General features: G+C 31.0%; 2 protein-coding genes across 2 annotated transcripts in view; one reads left to right on the top strand and one right to left on the bottom strand.

The window, feature by feature from the left end:
* Lrt (Leucine-rich tendon-specific protein) overlaps positions 1–20,278 on the bottom strand; it is a 280,436-nt gene that overhangs the window by 157,958 nt on the left and 102,200 nt on the right. The window lies entirely within an intron of this gene.
* The window catches only part of LOC148282072 (lysozyme-like), a 40,203-nt gene that overhangs the window by 5,555 nt on the left and 14,370 nt on the right, over positions 1–20,278 (top strand). The window contains exon 3 of the mRNA XM_088225668.1: positions 4,434–4,519. Within this exon, the coding sequence (XP_088081794.1) occupies positions 4,434–4,519 (86 nt within the window). The remainder of the gene's footprint in view (positions 1–4,433; positions 4,520–20,278) is intronic.

Genomic DNA, 20,278 nt, shown 5'->3' with positions numbered 1-20,278 from the left:
AGTTGTTTTCAAGCCACAAAAAAAACGAAAACCTTAATCCATAAATCTGAATATTGCAACATACTTTTGGCAAATATCCAATGCCTTCAACATTTCTTAATAACTCCTAATCTTCTCCTCTGTGTAGTACCCGATCTTTTCATACATTAAAGTCCGTAAATAACTTAATTCAAAACGCAGTAAAAGTATTTTTCTGAAAAATTAAAGAAAAATGTTTTAATATCAATAAATCTTACAACCAGAGTCTTGGGCGAGTGTTTTCAACTCGAAAGTTGCTCTCAAGCAAAATTTCTATATAAAAAAATCAAATGGAGATAATTCAGCTTCATAGAGTAATAATTAGCGCGTCCGCTTACCCTAGCCGGACCGAAGTGAGGGATTCGAATCCCCCATAGACCGATTTTAATTCGATAACTCGAGTATCATTAAAGCTATTTCCCCTTTATTTTTTGTAATAGTGAAAATAACAGAAAGAAGCATTTTCCTGTTTTTTTATTAAATTTTTAAATTGTTTAATTTTAAAACAAAAAACACGTGAACAATACAAGGGTCGATATCGCTTTATGTACATTTGCATTTGCCAAACTAACAAAAATGAATAACACACACGAATTAGTAAAATATGTGTATGTTAAAAACATGAAAAAATTATTGTACGATCATAAACACTTCCAACTTTTTATTCCAGTGACGCTATATACAAGTAGGCGCTGAGGCCGTTTGGTCCCCCCGTTCGGATCATGTGTAATTTTCGGATGCTCAGTGATTTCCTTGGTTCAATTCTCGGGAAAAAGACATGAAATATTAATTAGAAAGGTGGTTCTAGACTACAATATTTTATGCCACCGGAAACGTAAGGCTGACTACCCGTTCCTTCATTTTACAGAGGATAAAAACATGCTGCATTAAGTGAAATAATATTGTACCCTCAACACCATCAGGTGCAGACACAGGTGGGATTACAATTATTCAATTGTATGAAAAAATATAACATTGATTTGTTTTATTTCGTATACAGAAAAACCAATATCGAACATTTTCGAAGTAAAGAGATGTCCTGTATTTTGGGGACAATATGATGCATCGGACCATAAGACGCACCTCAAAATTAATTTTTGAATTTTCGAAAAAAAAATGTTTTGGGCGATAAGGCGCATCATACTATAAGACGCCCATCAATTTGTTGAATTTTCAGAATAAAAATGTGCGTCTTATGATCCAAAAATACGATAGTATTAATTTTATGTAGATTTTTTTTCTTATCTGTTTTGTGGCTATGATGTCACAAAAGTCTTGATAAATCTCTTATTTTTTTATATGGTGAAGTCTTCGTACTTTGCTTTCTACTTTCTGCTTACAATATATTAATGTTTTCATGAATGATGAAAAATATATTATTTAACAGATTATTTATTTTTATTTATTTCGTATAGGTTGTTTTTAACACATTATTTGAGACATAAGTCCCAACTCCATATAATTCATATGTTACTTTAATGTTTTTAAGTACCCGAATTCCAAAATATAACGTCTTTTACTTAACTATGAATAAATTAAGTAGACTTTTCCACTTTCTTATTTTTAAATTCTTTATATATATAAAAACATTATAACCTCGACAACCCCCATAAGCCATGGGTGTATCCAAGAGTTCTCTTCTCTTACTGGTCTGCTGCTCTTCTTCTCCAGTTCCTCACTTCCAACGTTGTCGTATCTGCACTGATGCAGTCCATCCATAGCATTTTAGGCTTGACTAGTCTTCATCGTTCTTATGATACAGAGAGTTTTATGGAGTAGTTTTATGGAGTTTTTGTAGTCCACTCTAATTGTATGGCCAGCCTACCTCAAGTGCCTTGATGGAGTTGATTACGTCGTGCGCTCCATAGATTTCATATAAGTCCCCATTGTAGCGACGACGCTAATTGTTGTTTTCTGCCACAGGGCCATAGACAACCCTGAGAATTTTTTTTCGAAAGGTGTAGAGGTTTTTTCAGAATTCATTGTCATATAAAGAAATTGTGGGACAAATTTGCACCGTCAGGAAATCGTAATATAAAAAGTCATTATTTTTCCAATATGATGTATTTTAAAAAATAAATTAAATACTCGTATAATAATCAAACCATACAATTATAATACTATGGTTTGTAAAGAAGTATTGATTTAACACAACCAAATGGCTGACAGCTCCCCAAATAATATACCCAGGGGTAATTTTTTGAACTAATTACTTGATAATGGGCAAAACTACTCAAAAATGTCCAAATACGTAGCGACTGTAATAAGTCATTAGTTTTTTAAATATTTTTTATGTTGGAGTTGCTTTATTATTTACCTTGCTTAAAAAGTGGATTTTTCTGCAATTAAATTTCTTTATCTAAACTGTTGAGATCAGGAGGGATATACTAATGTGGGCCAATCAGGAACTTCTCAGCATTTGCGTATGTGGAGAGGAAACTACTCAAAACTCTTCAGGAGAAGCCGGCCTGTTGGCAGTAGTCAACATCCTTTCCGTTCTACTAGAGAAGTGTTCGGCATTTTCTTCCCTACTTTGGTTTATTTTACCAATTGCCTGCACTTTATTGACCATGTGTAATACTACCTCTCGTGTGAGTTCTTTATTACCCATCACCGATTGGATGTCGCAAAAGTCTTCACCCAGGCTTCTGCGTCGCGCCTCTATTAGTCACACATCAAATGCATTATCATATAATAGATATATAAGTTATTTTACTTAAGGACAAATTTGTACCTTTCCGTGCAAAGGGGTTTAGCAAAAGACGGGATATTTAAAACACAGGTATCTAAAATTACAAATGCATATATACATACACTATGTTGCTTGATAATAAATTTTCCATAGATTATAAATAATGTAATTTAGGCTTGTTTTAGCCAAATACGACATCGTTATTTCAAAAACTATGACAGAAGTCTTGTATTCAATAAAGTCCCTTGTCAGGTCATAGCCACAAAAATGTTAATTTAGCACGACGTTAAAGCACCATTTCGAAAGATTTTTTTAACATTTTTTTAAAAGAATTTAATACATATTTAGCTACCCGGTTTTGAAGTTAGAGTGTAGTCTTCAGAGAACGCTTGTTTGCTACGATTCGGCATTAATGTAGAAACTCCCAAGTCGCTGGTATCTCGCTTCTTTATTGAGAAACTTTCCTGGCAAGTTACCTAACTATTGTACCTGATCTGCCCATCCTTGTACAGTTGCGGCTAATTTCATACATCATTAAGAAGACGCCATTGTTTGAGCCAAACTTTTGCCGGAATTCGGAAAAATTTTCGGTGATCAGTGACTTTTATGAATTCGTTTTGTAACTGAAATTTGAATTTATAAAAACAAGTAAACAGCAGAACTATACTGAAATTATAAAATTTTAATAAAAAAATATTTTTTTTGTATTAACATAACAACAACAACAACAAACCATCACGCCGTTTCTCCGTAGGCGTAGGCAGAGAGGATGAAACGTCATATCACTCTGTCTTCGTATACACACCTCGGTTCCTCTACATTCATACGTGTTTTCACTTTCACACACCGATTATTCTCACTCTTTGAGTATTTGTTGGATTTGATCATGCCATGTCTTTTTCGGGCTTCCCCGTTTTCTGCATCCGTCAACATTCGCAACGTAGATCCTTTTAGCGGTTCTTTTACCGTCCATCCGCTCTACATGTCCAAATCAACGCAGCAACCCTTTCTTGATTTTGTCTATTTGCTTGCCATAGCCTTACATAGTGCACGATCTCGACATTTGTGCACCTATCATACATCGATTAACCACGCATTCGCCTGGGAGATTCACATATCATTATTATTTGCTAAGTTCGTTATATTTATTTATCGATTATTTATTTATTTATTCATACAGTTTTTCAATGTTTTTTTTTTGCGTCGGGTGGTACAAAGTTATTTTAATATGAGCTTATTTAATTTCAACATTCATTTCTATTTACATATTAACAAATAATGTTTACTTACTGTGTTAAATATGTAGGTACTGTGTTAAATATGTCGGCTTCATGGCGTAATGGTCATGCGTTTGCCTACCACGCAAAACATCTCGGGTTCGATTCCCGACATGGTTGAGATGAAATATTTATTTATAAAGGTTGTTTTCACACCAGAATATTTCATAGTGCAGGGACTGGTACCTTAAGGGTAAGACTCATCATCTTACCTTCATGTTACAAAAATAATCTAGATAAACTGCGATTGGTGCCCTATGCATTATTAGGTGCAGAAAGGTAATGATGATGATGAAACATTCACTATGTTTGATATGATTCAATCGACGCTCTAGATTTCTGGTAAATCATTTAGAGCGTGAGTATCATCGATTTATGGACGTTTTACCCACGTGCCTTTAAACTTGTAAGTTGATTAATGTTTTCTGTTTTTTTTTTCTTCCCAGGGGTGTGCATTTTGGAAAACGAGAGTGGAAGAATGACTAACAAAGTCACGGTACATGGGAACAGCACCAGCTTTGGACTTTTTCAGGTAATTTAAATAAATATTTACATATTATAGTCTGAAAATATTATTCGCGTAATTCACTCGATACAGGCTGTTGTTTCTGAATCAAAGGTTAGTAATACTCAGATTTTCGTGTATTATGTGTCAAAATAGTATTTAAGAAAAATTTGTTCCAAAGATTTTTTAAAAATAAATTTAATATTAAATTTATTGAAGAAAAAAAAAATTACACGTTTTAACAATGAAATAGAAGCGTTTCATGCAACACAAATTTTTTGGATTTTTTTTTAAACTACGGGCTAAATTATGCCTACAATAATTATTTTCAAATAATAAAAGAATTTAGTAAAAACCCTTTTTTATGGAACACTCCTTTTTGTATTTTTTTAAAGTAGATATATGATTTCTAATGCATGGTTTTAGCAAAATTATAATACCTTCAAATGGTTGATACAAATATTGAAATTAAGCTTTGTTTTGTTATTTTAAAACATTTAAGTTTGTAAGTGAAAATTCTAAATGGAAGTTCATTGTAATTTATTATATAAGTAAAACACGAGTGATACTTATATCCACAAATTTGGAATATCCAGAGTTGCTGTGTTTGTGTTATCTAAAACATTTAAGTTTGTAAGTGAAAATTCTTGATGGAAGTTCATTGTAATTTATTATATAAATAAAACACTAGTGATACTTTAATCCACAAATTTGGAATCCCAGTCTCGAAGATGTAGCGAAAGCGATGAAACCGGTTACTGGATATTCCAAACTTGTGGATTAAAGTATCACTCGTGTTTTATTTATATAATAAATTTTGTTATTTTAAAAAAATATTTTTTGATGGTGCGATTTTAAAAAAATGGCGCTTTAGAACGGCAAAATCTTATAATATACTTACACTGTTTTAGATAACAGCCTTAACTTAGAAGTTTTATCGAGAAATATCTACAAACAACATTAATATAATTTCAATCTTGCTTCAAATCCGAATTCAGTATGTTTTTAATATACTTTCATTTTAATTTTAATCAGATTCTAAGCTGCTTTTAAAAGTTTGATCGATTAATTATCAAGATTAACAAAAAAATGTTTAATTATTTTTCTTTATTCCAAGTTCTCGTATTGACTTTTAATAAGTGTATAAATATTGACGGCCCCTATGTATAATATTAAATCTACATTTTGCGAGGTTTACAGAAGAGCAAAAACAAACCTTATATTTTTTTAAGAAGTTATCAGATACTTTGGAATTGCCAAACGTCTGTCTATTGAAATTAATGTTCGTGTCTTATGAATTAAAAATAAATTTAAAAATTATCTAGCTTTGTTTTTGCTTTCCTGTAATACTCACAAAATTCAGATTCTATAATATACGTAGGGACTGTCAAGACTGCAAATATACAGTTTTCAAAAATACGCCTTTCCATAGATATATTTATAATCATTTTAATAGTAGAAAATTTAGTATTAAGTAAGGAAACACACAAAATGTAAAATGGCGATAAACTAATTAATTCAAAATTCATCGAGTAAATAATGTTGATTATCGTTTACATTTCAATTTGCTTTTCGGGTGATTGAAATATTATACTTGATCAAATAACATTTTGATATAAGCATCTCTGTGGGGTTATAAATTCCGAATTCACAAATAAATCAGATAACGTTATGTGATAATCGTGAAAATGCATGCATTTCTAAATCTAACTCGCGACAAATTTGCATATTTTGGATACAAACGGGGTATTTCAAATTCGACAAAACGATAATGTTTCTCGTATTTTTTTTATGTTAACTTAACTCATGATGTAAATAGATTTAATTTCTTAATCTTACACGGCCGTTAGGTTTTATTTTTATTTTTTTTTTACAAAAGCCTGTAATACGCATTCCTATTTATATACGATAGTTTATCGTTTACTGTTGTTTGTTATGTGTTTCAAGAAAAAAAAAAAGAAGAATAGAAAAAGTTTTTAATTATTTCTTATAGATGCTTAAATCTAGTTTTTTTTCCTACATCTGTAAGTTTTGCTCAGTTCTTTTTTTTCAGATGTGAAGCACTTTAAAGCACATCAATAATTTTCTTTTGTACCCGTTTAGAACTGTGTATTAGTATGGCAAAACTTATTTTTACTAGCATATCTTAAAAAATAAATTTGAATTTTTTTTCAAACCCCAATGATTTATTTAAATGTTTTTTTAATTCATATATATATATTTATTTATTTATTTATTCAAAATTACACTAGTTTGAATATTAATGAACTTATTAGGGCTTTTTTGGCTATGCCCGTGTCAAACCACAATAAATAACAATTAAAATGCATAGATAAATTAATTAGATTAAATAATAATGACATGTGATGCAATAGAATAACAATCAAGAAAAAAAGGTACAAGTAATAAAAATTTTAATTCCAAAGAATACAAAGCAAAAAAGAAAAATATAAATAATTTTTAAAATATAAATTATACAAATTAAGAATCACACATAATCAAATATATAAAATAATGGTATCATTCAAATCAACAAAATAATAGTAAAATATAGTAGTTTTAAAAAAAAAATAAAAAGAGTATCATTAAAATCAACAGAAAAATAATATATTTATAAAAACATAATTGATATGTTTTCTAGAAACTCACTCAATACTATAGTAAGAAGTACAAGAAATAGGAGCAATAAATCATATACCAAATAATAGTACGTACTAAATTAAATAATACAAAAATACATAACGAAAAAACATAAAAATATCAAGATATGTAAAAAGCAAATAAACGTCAAACTAAAAATATTTATAAATACCTGTATAATATGTGTTTAAATGTAGCCAATGCCATATTTTATTCCTTAATTTATATATTTTATCTGTGTGCCATATCTGTAAAAACCCTCCGGGGTTTATGTGAACTAAATAAATAAAAAAATAAAATTATCATTGACACTTCTCCTTTAAAGGCCGCCTAAATATTTTTTATTGTCATGTCGTTAGATGTGCGGATAGGAAAATTTCCCCAACATTTATGTATAGTTAACTCAAAATCGTCAATTTCGGACTTGTGCTATTATTATCGCCAATATGTGACGTTATTCAATTTTTCTAAATAACATCTTCAGGGTAAGTAGGTACCTACTTTCTTTATTTACATTAAAATTAAGATTGTTATCAAGTTTTTTCAAGTCAAGAGAATGAGGAAGTAACCTCGAAACCGGTCGACGTTACTCAAAAGATATGTGGTTTATACAAATTTATGAATAAATTACTGACATTTACATTACTTCGCAATAATTTTGTGGTTATTCATAATATTAAAATAATTAAAATAACAATACTTTATTTTTAACCCTGTTTTTATTTATTTAATTACCGACCGATTTCGGAGCTACACGTGCTCCTTATTAGGGACCACGTCTGACTAGAAATAAATATATAAACCCATTTTGAAATTTCACCAGTGCCTATATTAATCTAATACAAATGGATGTAACAAATCAAGTACTTACGTCAAGTAGTACTTAGTGTTTACTGTAGGAAATTTATTTATTTATTTATTATATAAACGGCCTAAACCAATTGCAACAGCTAAATTAAGAAACATAAATACAAGAAACAGAACAAAAAGAACATAAAACTATGTAGCAAAGACAAACAAGCGCAATAAAATAATGGTATGCAATATATTCACAAGAACGAAAGACATAAGACTTCGAGATAAACCATGCCAGTTCAATTTCATCCCACCGGTTTTAGCCGCGAAGAGATCTACTGAAAGCCGGAAGATCTATCCCAAAGAATTCTAAGTCGTGTGATGAATTGACTAATCTACACATTCTGAACATTGAGGCATAAAAAGAAAAGTTGCCCTTAGAAGATTTGATAAATAGCCGATTTTTTTTTTGTGATATGGTTGGGAACATTCAATTGATGAAAGAAATTGATTGCAACAAAGATGGGACATCACTTATGGCATTAAGTATTTTGATAATGCATATAAGATCCATCTCAGTTTTACGTTTCTCCAATGAAGACATATTAAGAGATTGCTCTACTTCAAAATAGAAATAATTACCCCTTTGTAATCTGAGCAACCATGCCACTTTTCTTAGAAAACGGTGTTGGGCAAACTCGATATGGTTAATATAAGTCCTGTAGAATGGAGACTAAATTTTCTTCTCTGGTCTCAATCCTGGGATTGGCTGGCAGCAATTACATTCATTCTTCTCCTCTATTCCTCCCTGTCTTGTGCGGTTCTTTCAAAGTCAACATATGATGAGCAGCGCACGTCCTCTAATGGGTCCTCCAGGTACTCTCGGCGTGGACGTCCCCTAAAATGTGTCCCCTCGGTCATCCCCTCCAATATGACATGCAGGAGGCCTTCTTGACGTATTACATGGCCGATCCATCTCGCTCGCCTTTCAGACAAGGTCCTGAGCAGGTGCCTTCCACCTTCGATTCTTTGGAGAACCTCCTCATTTGTAATGTGGTCTCTCCAGAAAATTCCTAGTAGTCTTCTATAGGACCACATCTCAAAAGCCTCTAGTCTCCGTTTATTTCTTTCGGATAGGCACCATGTCTCGCAGCCATACATCAAGATACTCCATACACAGGTCTTGATTAGGAGTATTCTTAGTTTTAGGTATTTGATTCAATTATTTTTGACCTTTTATTAAATGCAAGTCTAACTTGATGTATACGGCTGTCAACCTCGCTCTTAGACCGACCGTCCCACGTTATTTTGCTCCCGAGGTGGACAAACTCCTTGGTGTTCTTTAGTGGTATTCCCGAAATCACTACTCTCATCTGGTGTTGCATTCGGCCTACAGTCAGTAGCTTTTTTTTGCCTTTATTTATCTTCATACTGTAGTTATTTTGAAGAATGCTTTCCATAGTTGTTCAGGCCTCTTGCAGTTCTTCTTCACTTTCAGCAACCATAGCAATATCGTCAGCAAATCTTATCATATCCACCTTTTGGCCGTGTATCTTTACACCTTCTCTGTGACTCATCGTCTCTCTCAAGTCGTCAATTGCACCCTGTATATAAGCGTTCAAAAGAACAGGTGATAGTGAGCATCTCTGTTTTACCCCTTGTCTTTTATTGGATTCTTTTGTATCATCGTCGCATCAGATTATAGCGGCCTCATTCTTGTATAGCGCCTGGATTATTTGTCTATCATTATATTTTATATCAATTTTCTTAAAAATCTCGAAGAGTCTTTTCCATTCTACTTAGACTAAATAGGAGAAGCATATTCTAGATTGGGTCGAACTAGTGAGCAATAAAAAGTTTTGATGGTATTAATATTATTGAAGTCCGTCGTCATTATATTGATAAAACCGAGAAGTTTTTTACAATATCATCAATGTGTTCACAATAGAAGAGTTTACTATTTTAAGTAATGCTAAGATCCTTTATTGACAAAATTATTGAAAAAGAAATATTTTTTAGTTTGTAGTTGAATTGTATAGGTTTTTTTCGTCGTGAGAAGGGTATTATTTTACATTTGTCAATGTTAAGTTGAAGACAATTATTAATTTGATATTACATTGATTTATCGCTTCTTTTAATTACTTAGGTCTTTAATTTCTTTTATTTTATCGTGAAAATATATCACTATTCTATTTTCCTAATAAGTTTAGGTTTTTTTCATAATAGGTATTATGAAATTGTGTGAAAAAATCATGAAACCCCTTATTGCAGTTAAGTTATCAAAATAATTAATTGAAATTCCGACACATCTATTGCAGCGTGTGAAATGCATCCTCTGCACTTATAATCTGCAATATGCAGTTAACATAATGCGCAAACAACGGCTATTTGTATCTAGTGTTAGATACATCTACACTTGCGATCTATGTTCCCTATAATGCATACGTGCGTGTGCATGTGTGCAACTCGACCATTGTTAGGTGCAAGTATCGAAACAAGAGCAAAAGGCGCATGTATTTATAACTTATCAAAAACATACAAAAATTGAAATACAAATTATCAAGTCCTACTGAACTGCATAAAATGCAGTTCATCAGCAGGCGCTAGTTAAGTCCTAATACCTATACATAATCTTATCTCTAAAATTACATTTATTTTACATACGTTTATATTTTTACTATGACTTTAAATATGTTTCTTACGGTGTATTATGTTTTTATTTCGCATTTTACTGAGTTTTAAAATATTTTTATTTACGTATTTATATATTCTTAATAGTTTTTACTGTGTTTTCTATGTTTTTGCTTCATTTTTTTTACCACATTTTTTACTATGTTTTTACTCCATTTTTTACTTTGTTTTTCACTTTGTCCACTATCTTCATAACTGTTTCTATATAATGATTACTGTTTTTTAAATATTTTTTTGACAGTCTTAGAACGGGGTAAATAACCCTAGTTAGGTAGTCAAAGCAACTTTGTATAAATCATAATTTTGTGTTAAATAATATGATCAAAAAAAAATTAAATCAACACATATAAAAACTCTTATTTCTATGAAAAAAAAAAAGAAAATATCTATTCTTATGTGCATCTAAAATATGTTACACGTAGAAAAATAAAAATTCGTTCGAATAAGAAAGAAAAACACAAAAAAATCAAAATAAATTACCACGTTCTAAAAGCCAGAATTTTGCATTCGTCTTTCTCTTGAGCCTGATAAGTTTATTTTAGATTTAAAGGGAGCATATTATACATTTTTTGGTATATTGTACTCCAAGTAATCTTAGGTTAATTTTTTAAATATAAATCTGGTATAATTTTTGGTTTAATTTTTTTTTTTATAAATCTTGGGTATAAGGAAATTCATGATTTAAAAAATATATATATTAAGCCAAATATGTTAATATTATAAATGTTTGTAAAAGGCAGATTTGCCATTTATGTTTATAAAATAAAATAAAATAAAGTACTCTTCCCATATTTATTATTGAACTTAGGGAGAGCTAGTCCATCTACACCAGTGATCCGATTATTATATACATGCTCTTATTTATTTCTATATTCAGAAAAAGACGCATGCTGAGAAGCTTGGATCATAATAAAGCTCTAACGGATAAAATATTTATAGATTTACAAAATAAGAATATTGGAATATCGTGTCGGTGACAGAACATTTTTTTTTTACATTAATAATTTGATTTTTGAATTTTGAACAAGGTTTGTGTTTGTATTACTGGATAAAGCCCATGAGGTTAAAGCGTATCTTATAATTGATCCTGAAAGTGACAAATAAATTATTCTTAAAGTATTATCAAGGACATAATATTTAAATATATTCATACATTTTACCAACTATTGATCTAAGTCTATTACACAATATGAACACCTAACTAGACACAACCCACGTCGAGGATTTTTTTAAACATTTTTTTTCTAGTTTCCGTATTTATTTTAATAAATTTCTTAATTTTTTTTATTTTTTTTATCGGTAAACAATGTTTTTTTAATCGGCAAAAATGCTGGTATCAGAGGATAATATATATGTAGCTTAGATGATAAGCCACAGGAGTCAAATTAAATGAAATGTTCAGAAAACAAAGTTTTGTGACTGTGCTATTTCCTGTGCTATTTCAATTCTTAGTAACAAAAGTCTACGAGGTATGCAAGAAAAGCGATTTGCTTATGAATGTTGATAAATCGAAAGTGATGGTTTTTGAAAGGGATGAAAATATAACTAAATGTGAGATCAGCGTGAACGGAGATATTCTGAATCAGGTAGAAGAATTTGTGTACCTGGGAAATATGTTTACTAGGGACGCAAAGGCCGATAAAGATATTGAAAGGAGGGTGAGTGCCGGGAACAGGGTGAACGGTGCAGTAAAATCTACTTTGGCAAACAAATGTTTATCGCAGGAGGCTAAACTAGCAGTTCACAACGGAGTTCTAGTTCCAACTCTAATGTATGGGAGCGAAGTATGGAATTGGAAAAATAATGATGAAAGTAGGTTGAATGCTGTCGAAATGCGATCCCTCAGGCGAATGTGTGGTAAAACGATGTATGATAGGTGCACAAATGTCGAGATCCGTGAAGTGTGTAAGGCTGAGACATGCATTATTGACAGAATTAAGAAAGGGGTGCTGCGTTGGTTTGGACATGTAGAGCGAATGGACAGCAAAAGAACGACTAAAAGGATCTACGATGCAAATGTTGATAGATGCAGAAAACGAGGAAGACCGAGAAAGACATGGCACGATCAGGTCCATCAAATACTTGAAGATGGACCTGTCAAGAGTAGGAATAATCGGCGTGCATGCATGAGAAGATGTATGGCATTCTATCCTCTCTGCCCACCCCTACGGAGAAACGGCGTGATGGTTTGTTGAATTTAAATTAATATGTTTGATTATTTAACAGGCCAAATCAACACTCGCTTGGAGTGAGGAAAGTAAACAGTGTGACATAATAAAGTAGGAATAATCGGCGTGCGTGCATAAGAAGATGTATGAATGTAGAGGAAGCGAGGTCTGTATGCCAAGATAGAGTGTTATGGCGTTCTATCCTCTCTGCCTACCCCTACGGGGAAACGGCGTGATGGTTTGTTGTTGTTGTTGTTGTTGTTGCTATTTCCAAAACATCGTAAGTTTTATTTTATAAAAGGGAACATAAAAGTAAGGGCAATTGATGACCATCTACTATTTATTTTCCACTATTTATCTACTAACAACATCTACTATTTATTTTTGAACATCCATATTTTACATATTACAACGGATATGAAGAAAATTTTAGAGAAGGTAATATAGAAGTCTAGGCATCAACAGGGCTTATGACCTGTCATTGGATGGTTTAAGTAGTCATTTTACTCATTGAGTAACATGCACCATTTTGAATATATTTGAACATCTATATTCCTTTAATTCTTCTATCTGTTTGGACAAACTCAAAATATAGTTCATCCATATTAAATCGATTCGTTCATCTGTTGATTTTAATGAAGCTAAAGAGCTGAGACCTTTTTGATATAGGTGAGATTTATATGTTTGTTGCAACAGAGGAGAACGTTTTTGAGAAGTGAATATGAAAGTCTAGGCATTTACAGAGTTCATGACCTACCATTGTCTGGTTTAAGTTGCCACTTTACACGCTGTGTAACATTCATTATTCTGTATATATTTAAACATCCATATTTCCTCAATTTTTCCATCTGTTGACTTTTGTGAAGTACAAGAGCTGAAACCTTTATCATGTGCGTGAGATTCATCCTGCTGAACCAACTCACCTACTAGGCAGTGCCTAAAAACAATATTTTGCCAGTAAGTTGATTCAACTAAAGGAAGGAAATCCAGCCAGTCTGCAAATATTTTGACATACTCAAAACGCTGTCGAGATTCAATTCACTCAATTATTTCACCAACTAGGCAACGCCTGAAGACAGTAGATAAAAAACATCACAAACTATTTTTTTATAAAATAAAAAGTAAAATTTATGTGCATTTTTTTAAAAATCTTTTTTTAGAACGTGATATAAAGATTTTTTGGAGCGAACGTTTTTGGTCCATTATGCAACTTTTTGCAACAGACCGCGTGCATTTAGCGATGCTCTTTCGCCGTAATCCCATCCGCGGCTGGTACTAATAATAATGTCAGTGGTCCCGTTAGAATGTTCGCTGTAATATGCGCATTACTTTATCAAAACCATCCCCATACGGACTCGTATTACAATGTGAGAATATACTAAGTCGTCTCACTAAGCGAGGTGCAAATTCAATTTCGGCCACCTCGCCTGAAATAACGTCAAGGCTACTACGCTACGCAAATATTAGCAAGTGCTTGGAAAATTAACTATTAAAAATATTTTAACCGCAATAATTATGAGAGCTTTATTTAAATTTTTTCAATTTTATTTTTTTTTGCCTCGTGGTGTAGTGGTCAGCGCATTTGTTTACCGTGCAAGAGGTCTCGGGTTCGATTCCCGACATAGTTGACATGAAATATTGATTTAAAAAGGCGTTTTTACACTAGAATGAATTAGTCCCTGGACTGGCACCTGAAGCGTAAAACTGATCGTCTTACCTTCATGAAACAAAAACATATGATTGAAATATGCTGAGATTGGTTTACCAATGCAGTACCCTATGCACCATAATATGTGGAAAGAGAATGATGATGATGATGATGAATTATGACAATGTTTGTTGGTTTTTTTTTATTTGAAATTTTATTCATTGAGGATGATATGTAACAAACAAAATATACAGAAAACAAAACTAATAACAGATATCCACAAAAATACATGAAATACAGATATAAGGCAATTATTTTTTTATTTTTTATTTTATTTGATTTAATAGCATAATTATACATTTTTACAATTTAAAAAAATTTCACTTGTTATATTTTTACTAAAACTAAAATCCCACCAAGCCACTTTTTGTAGCTTGTTGGTGAAGATTATATTTATACTGACTTAATAATATTATTTACATTTATAAAAACAATGAATTACATATAAAAATTAACAGCCGGAAAGATCAGAATAAACATGTTTATACAAATAATAATATATAAATTTATTTTTTAAATACAAGAAAATACATGAAAAAATAAAATATTTATACCTAAGCTACTATTCATATATAAACTCTTGATCGAGTAGCCACTCTCTTATTTTGCTTTTGTTACAATATGAGTTAAATTTAAGTTCTTTTGGTAATAAATTAAAAATTCTAGGTACTAAATATTTGAGAGTTCTATTTCCATATTTATTGCATACTTTTGGTACTACCAAGCCATCATTAGACGTGAAGCGTGTATTATGGTTATGTTTGAGAGGAGACTTGAATGTATTACTATGAAATTGTTCCAAATATAATACCAAAAACCAAAAATATAATACCAAAAACACCTAATACCCGCATGCAGAGACAAAACTTAAGGTGAGGAAAGTACATTCTAATCTCATATGCAGAGAATAACCCGAAGGTGAAGACAATAGGATGTACTTTCCTCACCTTAAGGATTGTCTCTGCATACGGGTATTAGTCTTTCGCTCAGAGAAATTTCGCTTTTGTGGCCCCAAGAGTATTCAATATCCTGAATCAACAAATTAAATTTTCCAAAACGAAACCCATTTCCATGAGAAGTGTACAAGTTTTGGTTCTGTTTAGACAAAGAGGGGAAGAGACCATTGCAGGAGACTGCTGCCAGACATTGAATAGAATTATTTATACTACTATATTTACTTATACACATAATAATTTATTTTTTTTAAATTTAAAAATTTAATTAAAAAAATATACAAAACAATGGTATCATCAAAATCAACAAAATAATAGTATCATTACTTTTGAGCGTGTTGTCCAGATGTTTTTTTATTTATTTTTTAAAGAATAACCCGCTAAGCCTATATTTTAGCGGCTTGTCTGCAGGTGGGAAAGGGGGGATATGGAAGGGGGTAATGAAAAATTCACCACAACACCCAGATCTATTTGGAAAAAACTATTTCATGGATTTTTTTCTTGCAACTGGCGGGAATCGAACCCGTTATACTATTTTACTACTACTTAACTTTTATAATTTATGTGATAATTTTAATTTGTAGTATTCTTAAATAATATCCATGCTTCCATTTTCTATTATGTTGTATCCAAACTCAAGTAAGGGTTTTTGGTCTCAGAATTAGGCATACGCCATTTTTTTGGTAATATGTATCTTTATATGAATAAATAAATAAAGTAAATCTAAAATTATATAAATACAACTTATTAGTTGGTTGGAAGAAATTGCCATTTAGCAATAAACCCGCCAATTTATAATTTTCATTAAATAAAATACAAAAAATTAAATAAAAAACAAAACTTTTAATACTGAAATTTTTATATATTTTTTAAGGAAATATTTGCGTTCTTATTATTCACTCAAATATTAAGATTTTGGTGTAATTTTAAACGAGTTGTAAATACAACAATGTTTGAGTATGTCCAAATGCTTGCAGACTGGCTGGATTTCCTCCCTAGGGAGTAATTCATATTTAAATTTATTTCAACAGATGGAAGAGTTGAGGAAATATGTATGTTCAAACATGGGCAGAATAGTGGATGTTACACAGTGTGTAAAGTGGCCACTTAAACCAGCCAATAATAGGTCATAAGCCCTGTAAATTCCTAGACTTCCATATTCCTTTCTCAAAAATGTTTTCCCTCTCTGTTGAAATAAATTGAAATTGAGTTGTAAATAATTCATTTAAAAAAATGGGAATTCAGTTGGGGTAGAGTGGGGCTTGAACGTCGGACCTCTGATCCGTAAGTCCGCAACACTAGCCACGGAACCACAACCACAAATTAATTTGTGTATGTCAGCATTTTTGGTTAGTGTAATGTTATTGTCTTGTATTTTTCCCAGTGCAATTTTGTTTACATTTTTTATTGTTTAAATTTTTGTCAAATATTTTACATAAAACTGGAGTAAAATTTCAAAAATTATAATTAATGTGCTTTAATTAGTATTTATTTTAATAACATAACTGAAGCCTCGACATCATTCGATTCATTAATAGCACTTCGATGTACTTCTCCAAATAAATGACATAAATAATATAAACTTGGAACTTTCGTTTGGCGTCATTGCCTCAGAAGTAGGATTTTCAGAGTTAGGCCATTATTCCTGGCTGTGCGCGCTATAATACATAATTCAATTGTGCCTATGTACATTAACCTTCCATAACTTTGGCCTTAATCTACAACTGTTCCTTTCTCCTTTTTCGTTTTCCGAAAGTTTTCCTTTTTTGTTGTAATAAAATTTAAAGAACAAACAACCCTTAAAGTGCTGATAATAATCGCCACGTCATTAACAGTGTTTATCAGGTAGATTTACTTTATTTCAGAGTTGGCGTTACGGGGAATTAGCTACCCTTATCAGAAAAATAAACTTTGAAACTTCAACGTTTCAGTAGTGGCTCGTATTAATTAAAACGCGGAAATTAATTAGGAACTGCAAATATCTGTTTTCTTGTAAATTTTGTCGTTTTTTGGTACTTTTTAAGAGACAGTTAATCACGAATGATACATATTTCAATAGATGTGAAGAGGCTTTTTGAGAAAGATTTTTTTTTAGCCGTTTATTGTCTCTACTTTCTGTTATTGGATGGTTGAAGTTATTATCTTACGTTTTATTTTACAATTTCCACGTAAGAAATAGTTTAAAAAAAATAGATTTTAACCCCTTTTATTTTATAAGTGAACGCTTAATTAATAGTCGCTGTTGTATTTTACCAAATTGGAGAATTATATTTGTCAACATTTTTTTTTAGTATGTCAAAATGCTTGTAGACAGGCTAGAGATACTCCCTAAGGAGTTATTAAGATCTAAATTTGTTGCATCATAGAGGGAAAACATTTTCGAGAAGGAAATATGGAGGTCTAGGCATTTACAGGGTTTATGACCTGACATCAGCTGGTTTCAGTGGTCACTAAACACTGTGCAACATACACCATTTTGACCATGTTTAAACATCCACCATTTTGTCTATGTTTAAACATCCATACATATTTTATCTTAAATATTATAATATATGAAATATGTTTTATATAAAATTATTTAAGAGTCGTCTTTACAAAAGTAACCTGTTCTAAAGAGAACAGTCCAATGTTAAAAAATATATTTACATTGTTTCCCGTGTCATTCGAATAATTTTTTATTTCTATCTTAATTTGTTTCTGCTAGATTTGGTTTATTTTTTGAATTATTGTTTATTATTACTTTTATTACTACTATCATACTTCTATATTTACTTCTATTACTATTCTTCGCTCGTAAATACAATAATAATAATACATCTTTACTAACCATAATATACAATGTCAAACATACAAAAATAATAACAAAGGTATACGTAGTTAAATGGTGGATTTATTGCCACTAGCAATTTCTCACAGTCTAACTTAAACTTAATAAAAATAACGTTAAAAAAAAATTGGAAAATAAAAATTTAAAACCAAATAAATTAAAAAGTTAGAAAACACAAATTGTTATAAAATTGTACAAGATTATGGTATCTATTACATAATACATTTTAATTTATTCAATTGCATTTTCCAAATATTAATTTATATTATGTATAGGAACCTTTATTTATTATAAACACTTTTAACACTAATGAATTTTTTTAAAGCATTTTATTTTCTTTATTTTATTGGGAAGATTATTATAAATTATTACTGATATGCATTCGGGCCCCATACCTGTAGCATCGAGAGTGAGACGTAAAAGGTGAGTGAGACAATCGTTTATTCGGTGCTAATCGGCTTATTGCCACTTGCGACACATTGCGCATTCGTTGTATTACTGGTTTATTTTCGATTTCTAATATTCAATGCCTTTCTGTGCCCAATTATTATTTTTTATTTCAAAATGAATTATTTCAAACGATACGTTAATGTGTAGCGGAGAAACTTTGAAATTTTTCACCCCGTACTTATTATATTTATAAAGATGTTAAAATTATTAGATGCAATGTGTACTAGCTACACATCACCGGGAAAGGGGTGTTAAAGATATTTAAAAAATTGCTGTAAAATTTAAGGGATCTCAGTTTTATTCCCGGCCCTGTCCCGGTGAGGAGTACAGCGGAGACAGAAGCCCGTGATGGAATAACCTACTCGTATTGCTATGATTAACGAGAGTTGGACTCCAGACGAACTTTGCCCGTTATGGACTTGCCAAGTCCAGTCTTCTAGAAAGAGAGGGATTAAAAAGACGTAGATGAACTTCTACTGTTAGTCTAAAAAAATAAAGAACTTTTTGTCTGCTTTATTCTATTGCAATTTTACTTTGAACTTTACCCATAACCGCAAGGTGGAGTTTTGAAATATTTGCGTCTGAAATATTCGGTTTTTTTATTTACAGACTTATTAAGTCAATTCAACAATGTTTAATACATTTATTTATATATATACAGGTACAATTGAAATAAAATACAACTTAAGGAAATAAAAGCAAGGGCGAAAATTAAATAATAACTATTACCACAAGACGACATCTGGTCTATCTTAGTGATTCTTTAAATCTAGAAAAACTTACACCAAAAAGTCAAAATCTTGTTTCGAGTTTACAATGTTACACAATCGGGACATTGGTGCATGCAAGACATAGTTTTGGCTGTGTTAATCAAGGAACAAGACATTATCATTTCTTAGCCATTTAGTAAATTTAACATATTGTAACAATCTTTTTAGAAAATTAAACGTAAATATGGAGTCAATGTTATTTCTAAGTTTTTGTCGACTTGAGATTTAAAACATTGACTCTATTCTCCGGATGTGTAGTCTTCCTCTCGAGGCCAATCATCCATGCTACTTTTCTTAGCAGAACGATGTTGCACCGATTCGATATGATTTTTAAAAAATAAAAAATATTCTGTTTTTAAAAAGAGATTTCAAGATTAATCTTGTACAAAAAATAAGAACTTTGGCGGACTTTTTGCTAAATCAGTATTTTCCAGCGAACCAAAAAAAGACGGGTCAAAAGAAGAATTGGTCAAAAATTTTAACTTTTATTTTTTTTTTCGAATAATGCATAATAATTGAGAAACCTTAATAAATTAAAAATATCAGCCGTTTTTTTTTTAATTAGGAGATAAAGCTTGCGTATATGCGTATATAAAAGCACATAAATATGTATATGAATAAATTATAATATGTATTATGTATGTGTGAATATGTATGTATGTATGTGTGTATGCATGTGTATATTTGTTTATAAATACATTGCAAGTGCCCAGACTAACGTGGATTTTCTAACGAGTCAGGACAAATTTACAGGCATGGGTCGTTACTGATTCTGTCACTTTAA

Source organism: Micrasema longulum, unplaced genomic scaffold (genome assembly GCF_059751315.1).
Source record: "Micrasema longulum isolate JH-2025_06_02 unplaced genomic scaffold, ASM5975131v1 h1tg000379l, whole genome shotgun sequence".
NCBI classification, from domain to species: domain Eukaryota; kingdom Metazoa; phylum Arthropoda; class Insecta; order Trichoptera; family Brachycentridae; genus Micrasema; species Micrasema longulum.
This window is presented reverse-complemented; position numbering and strand designations above follow the sequence as displayed.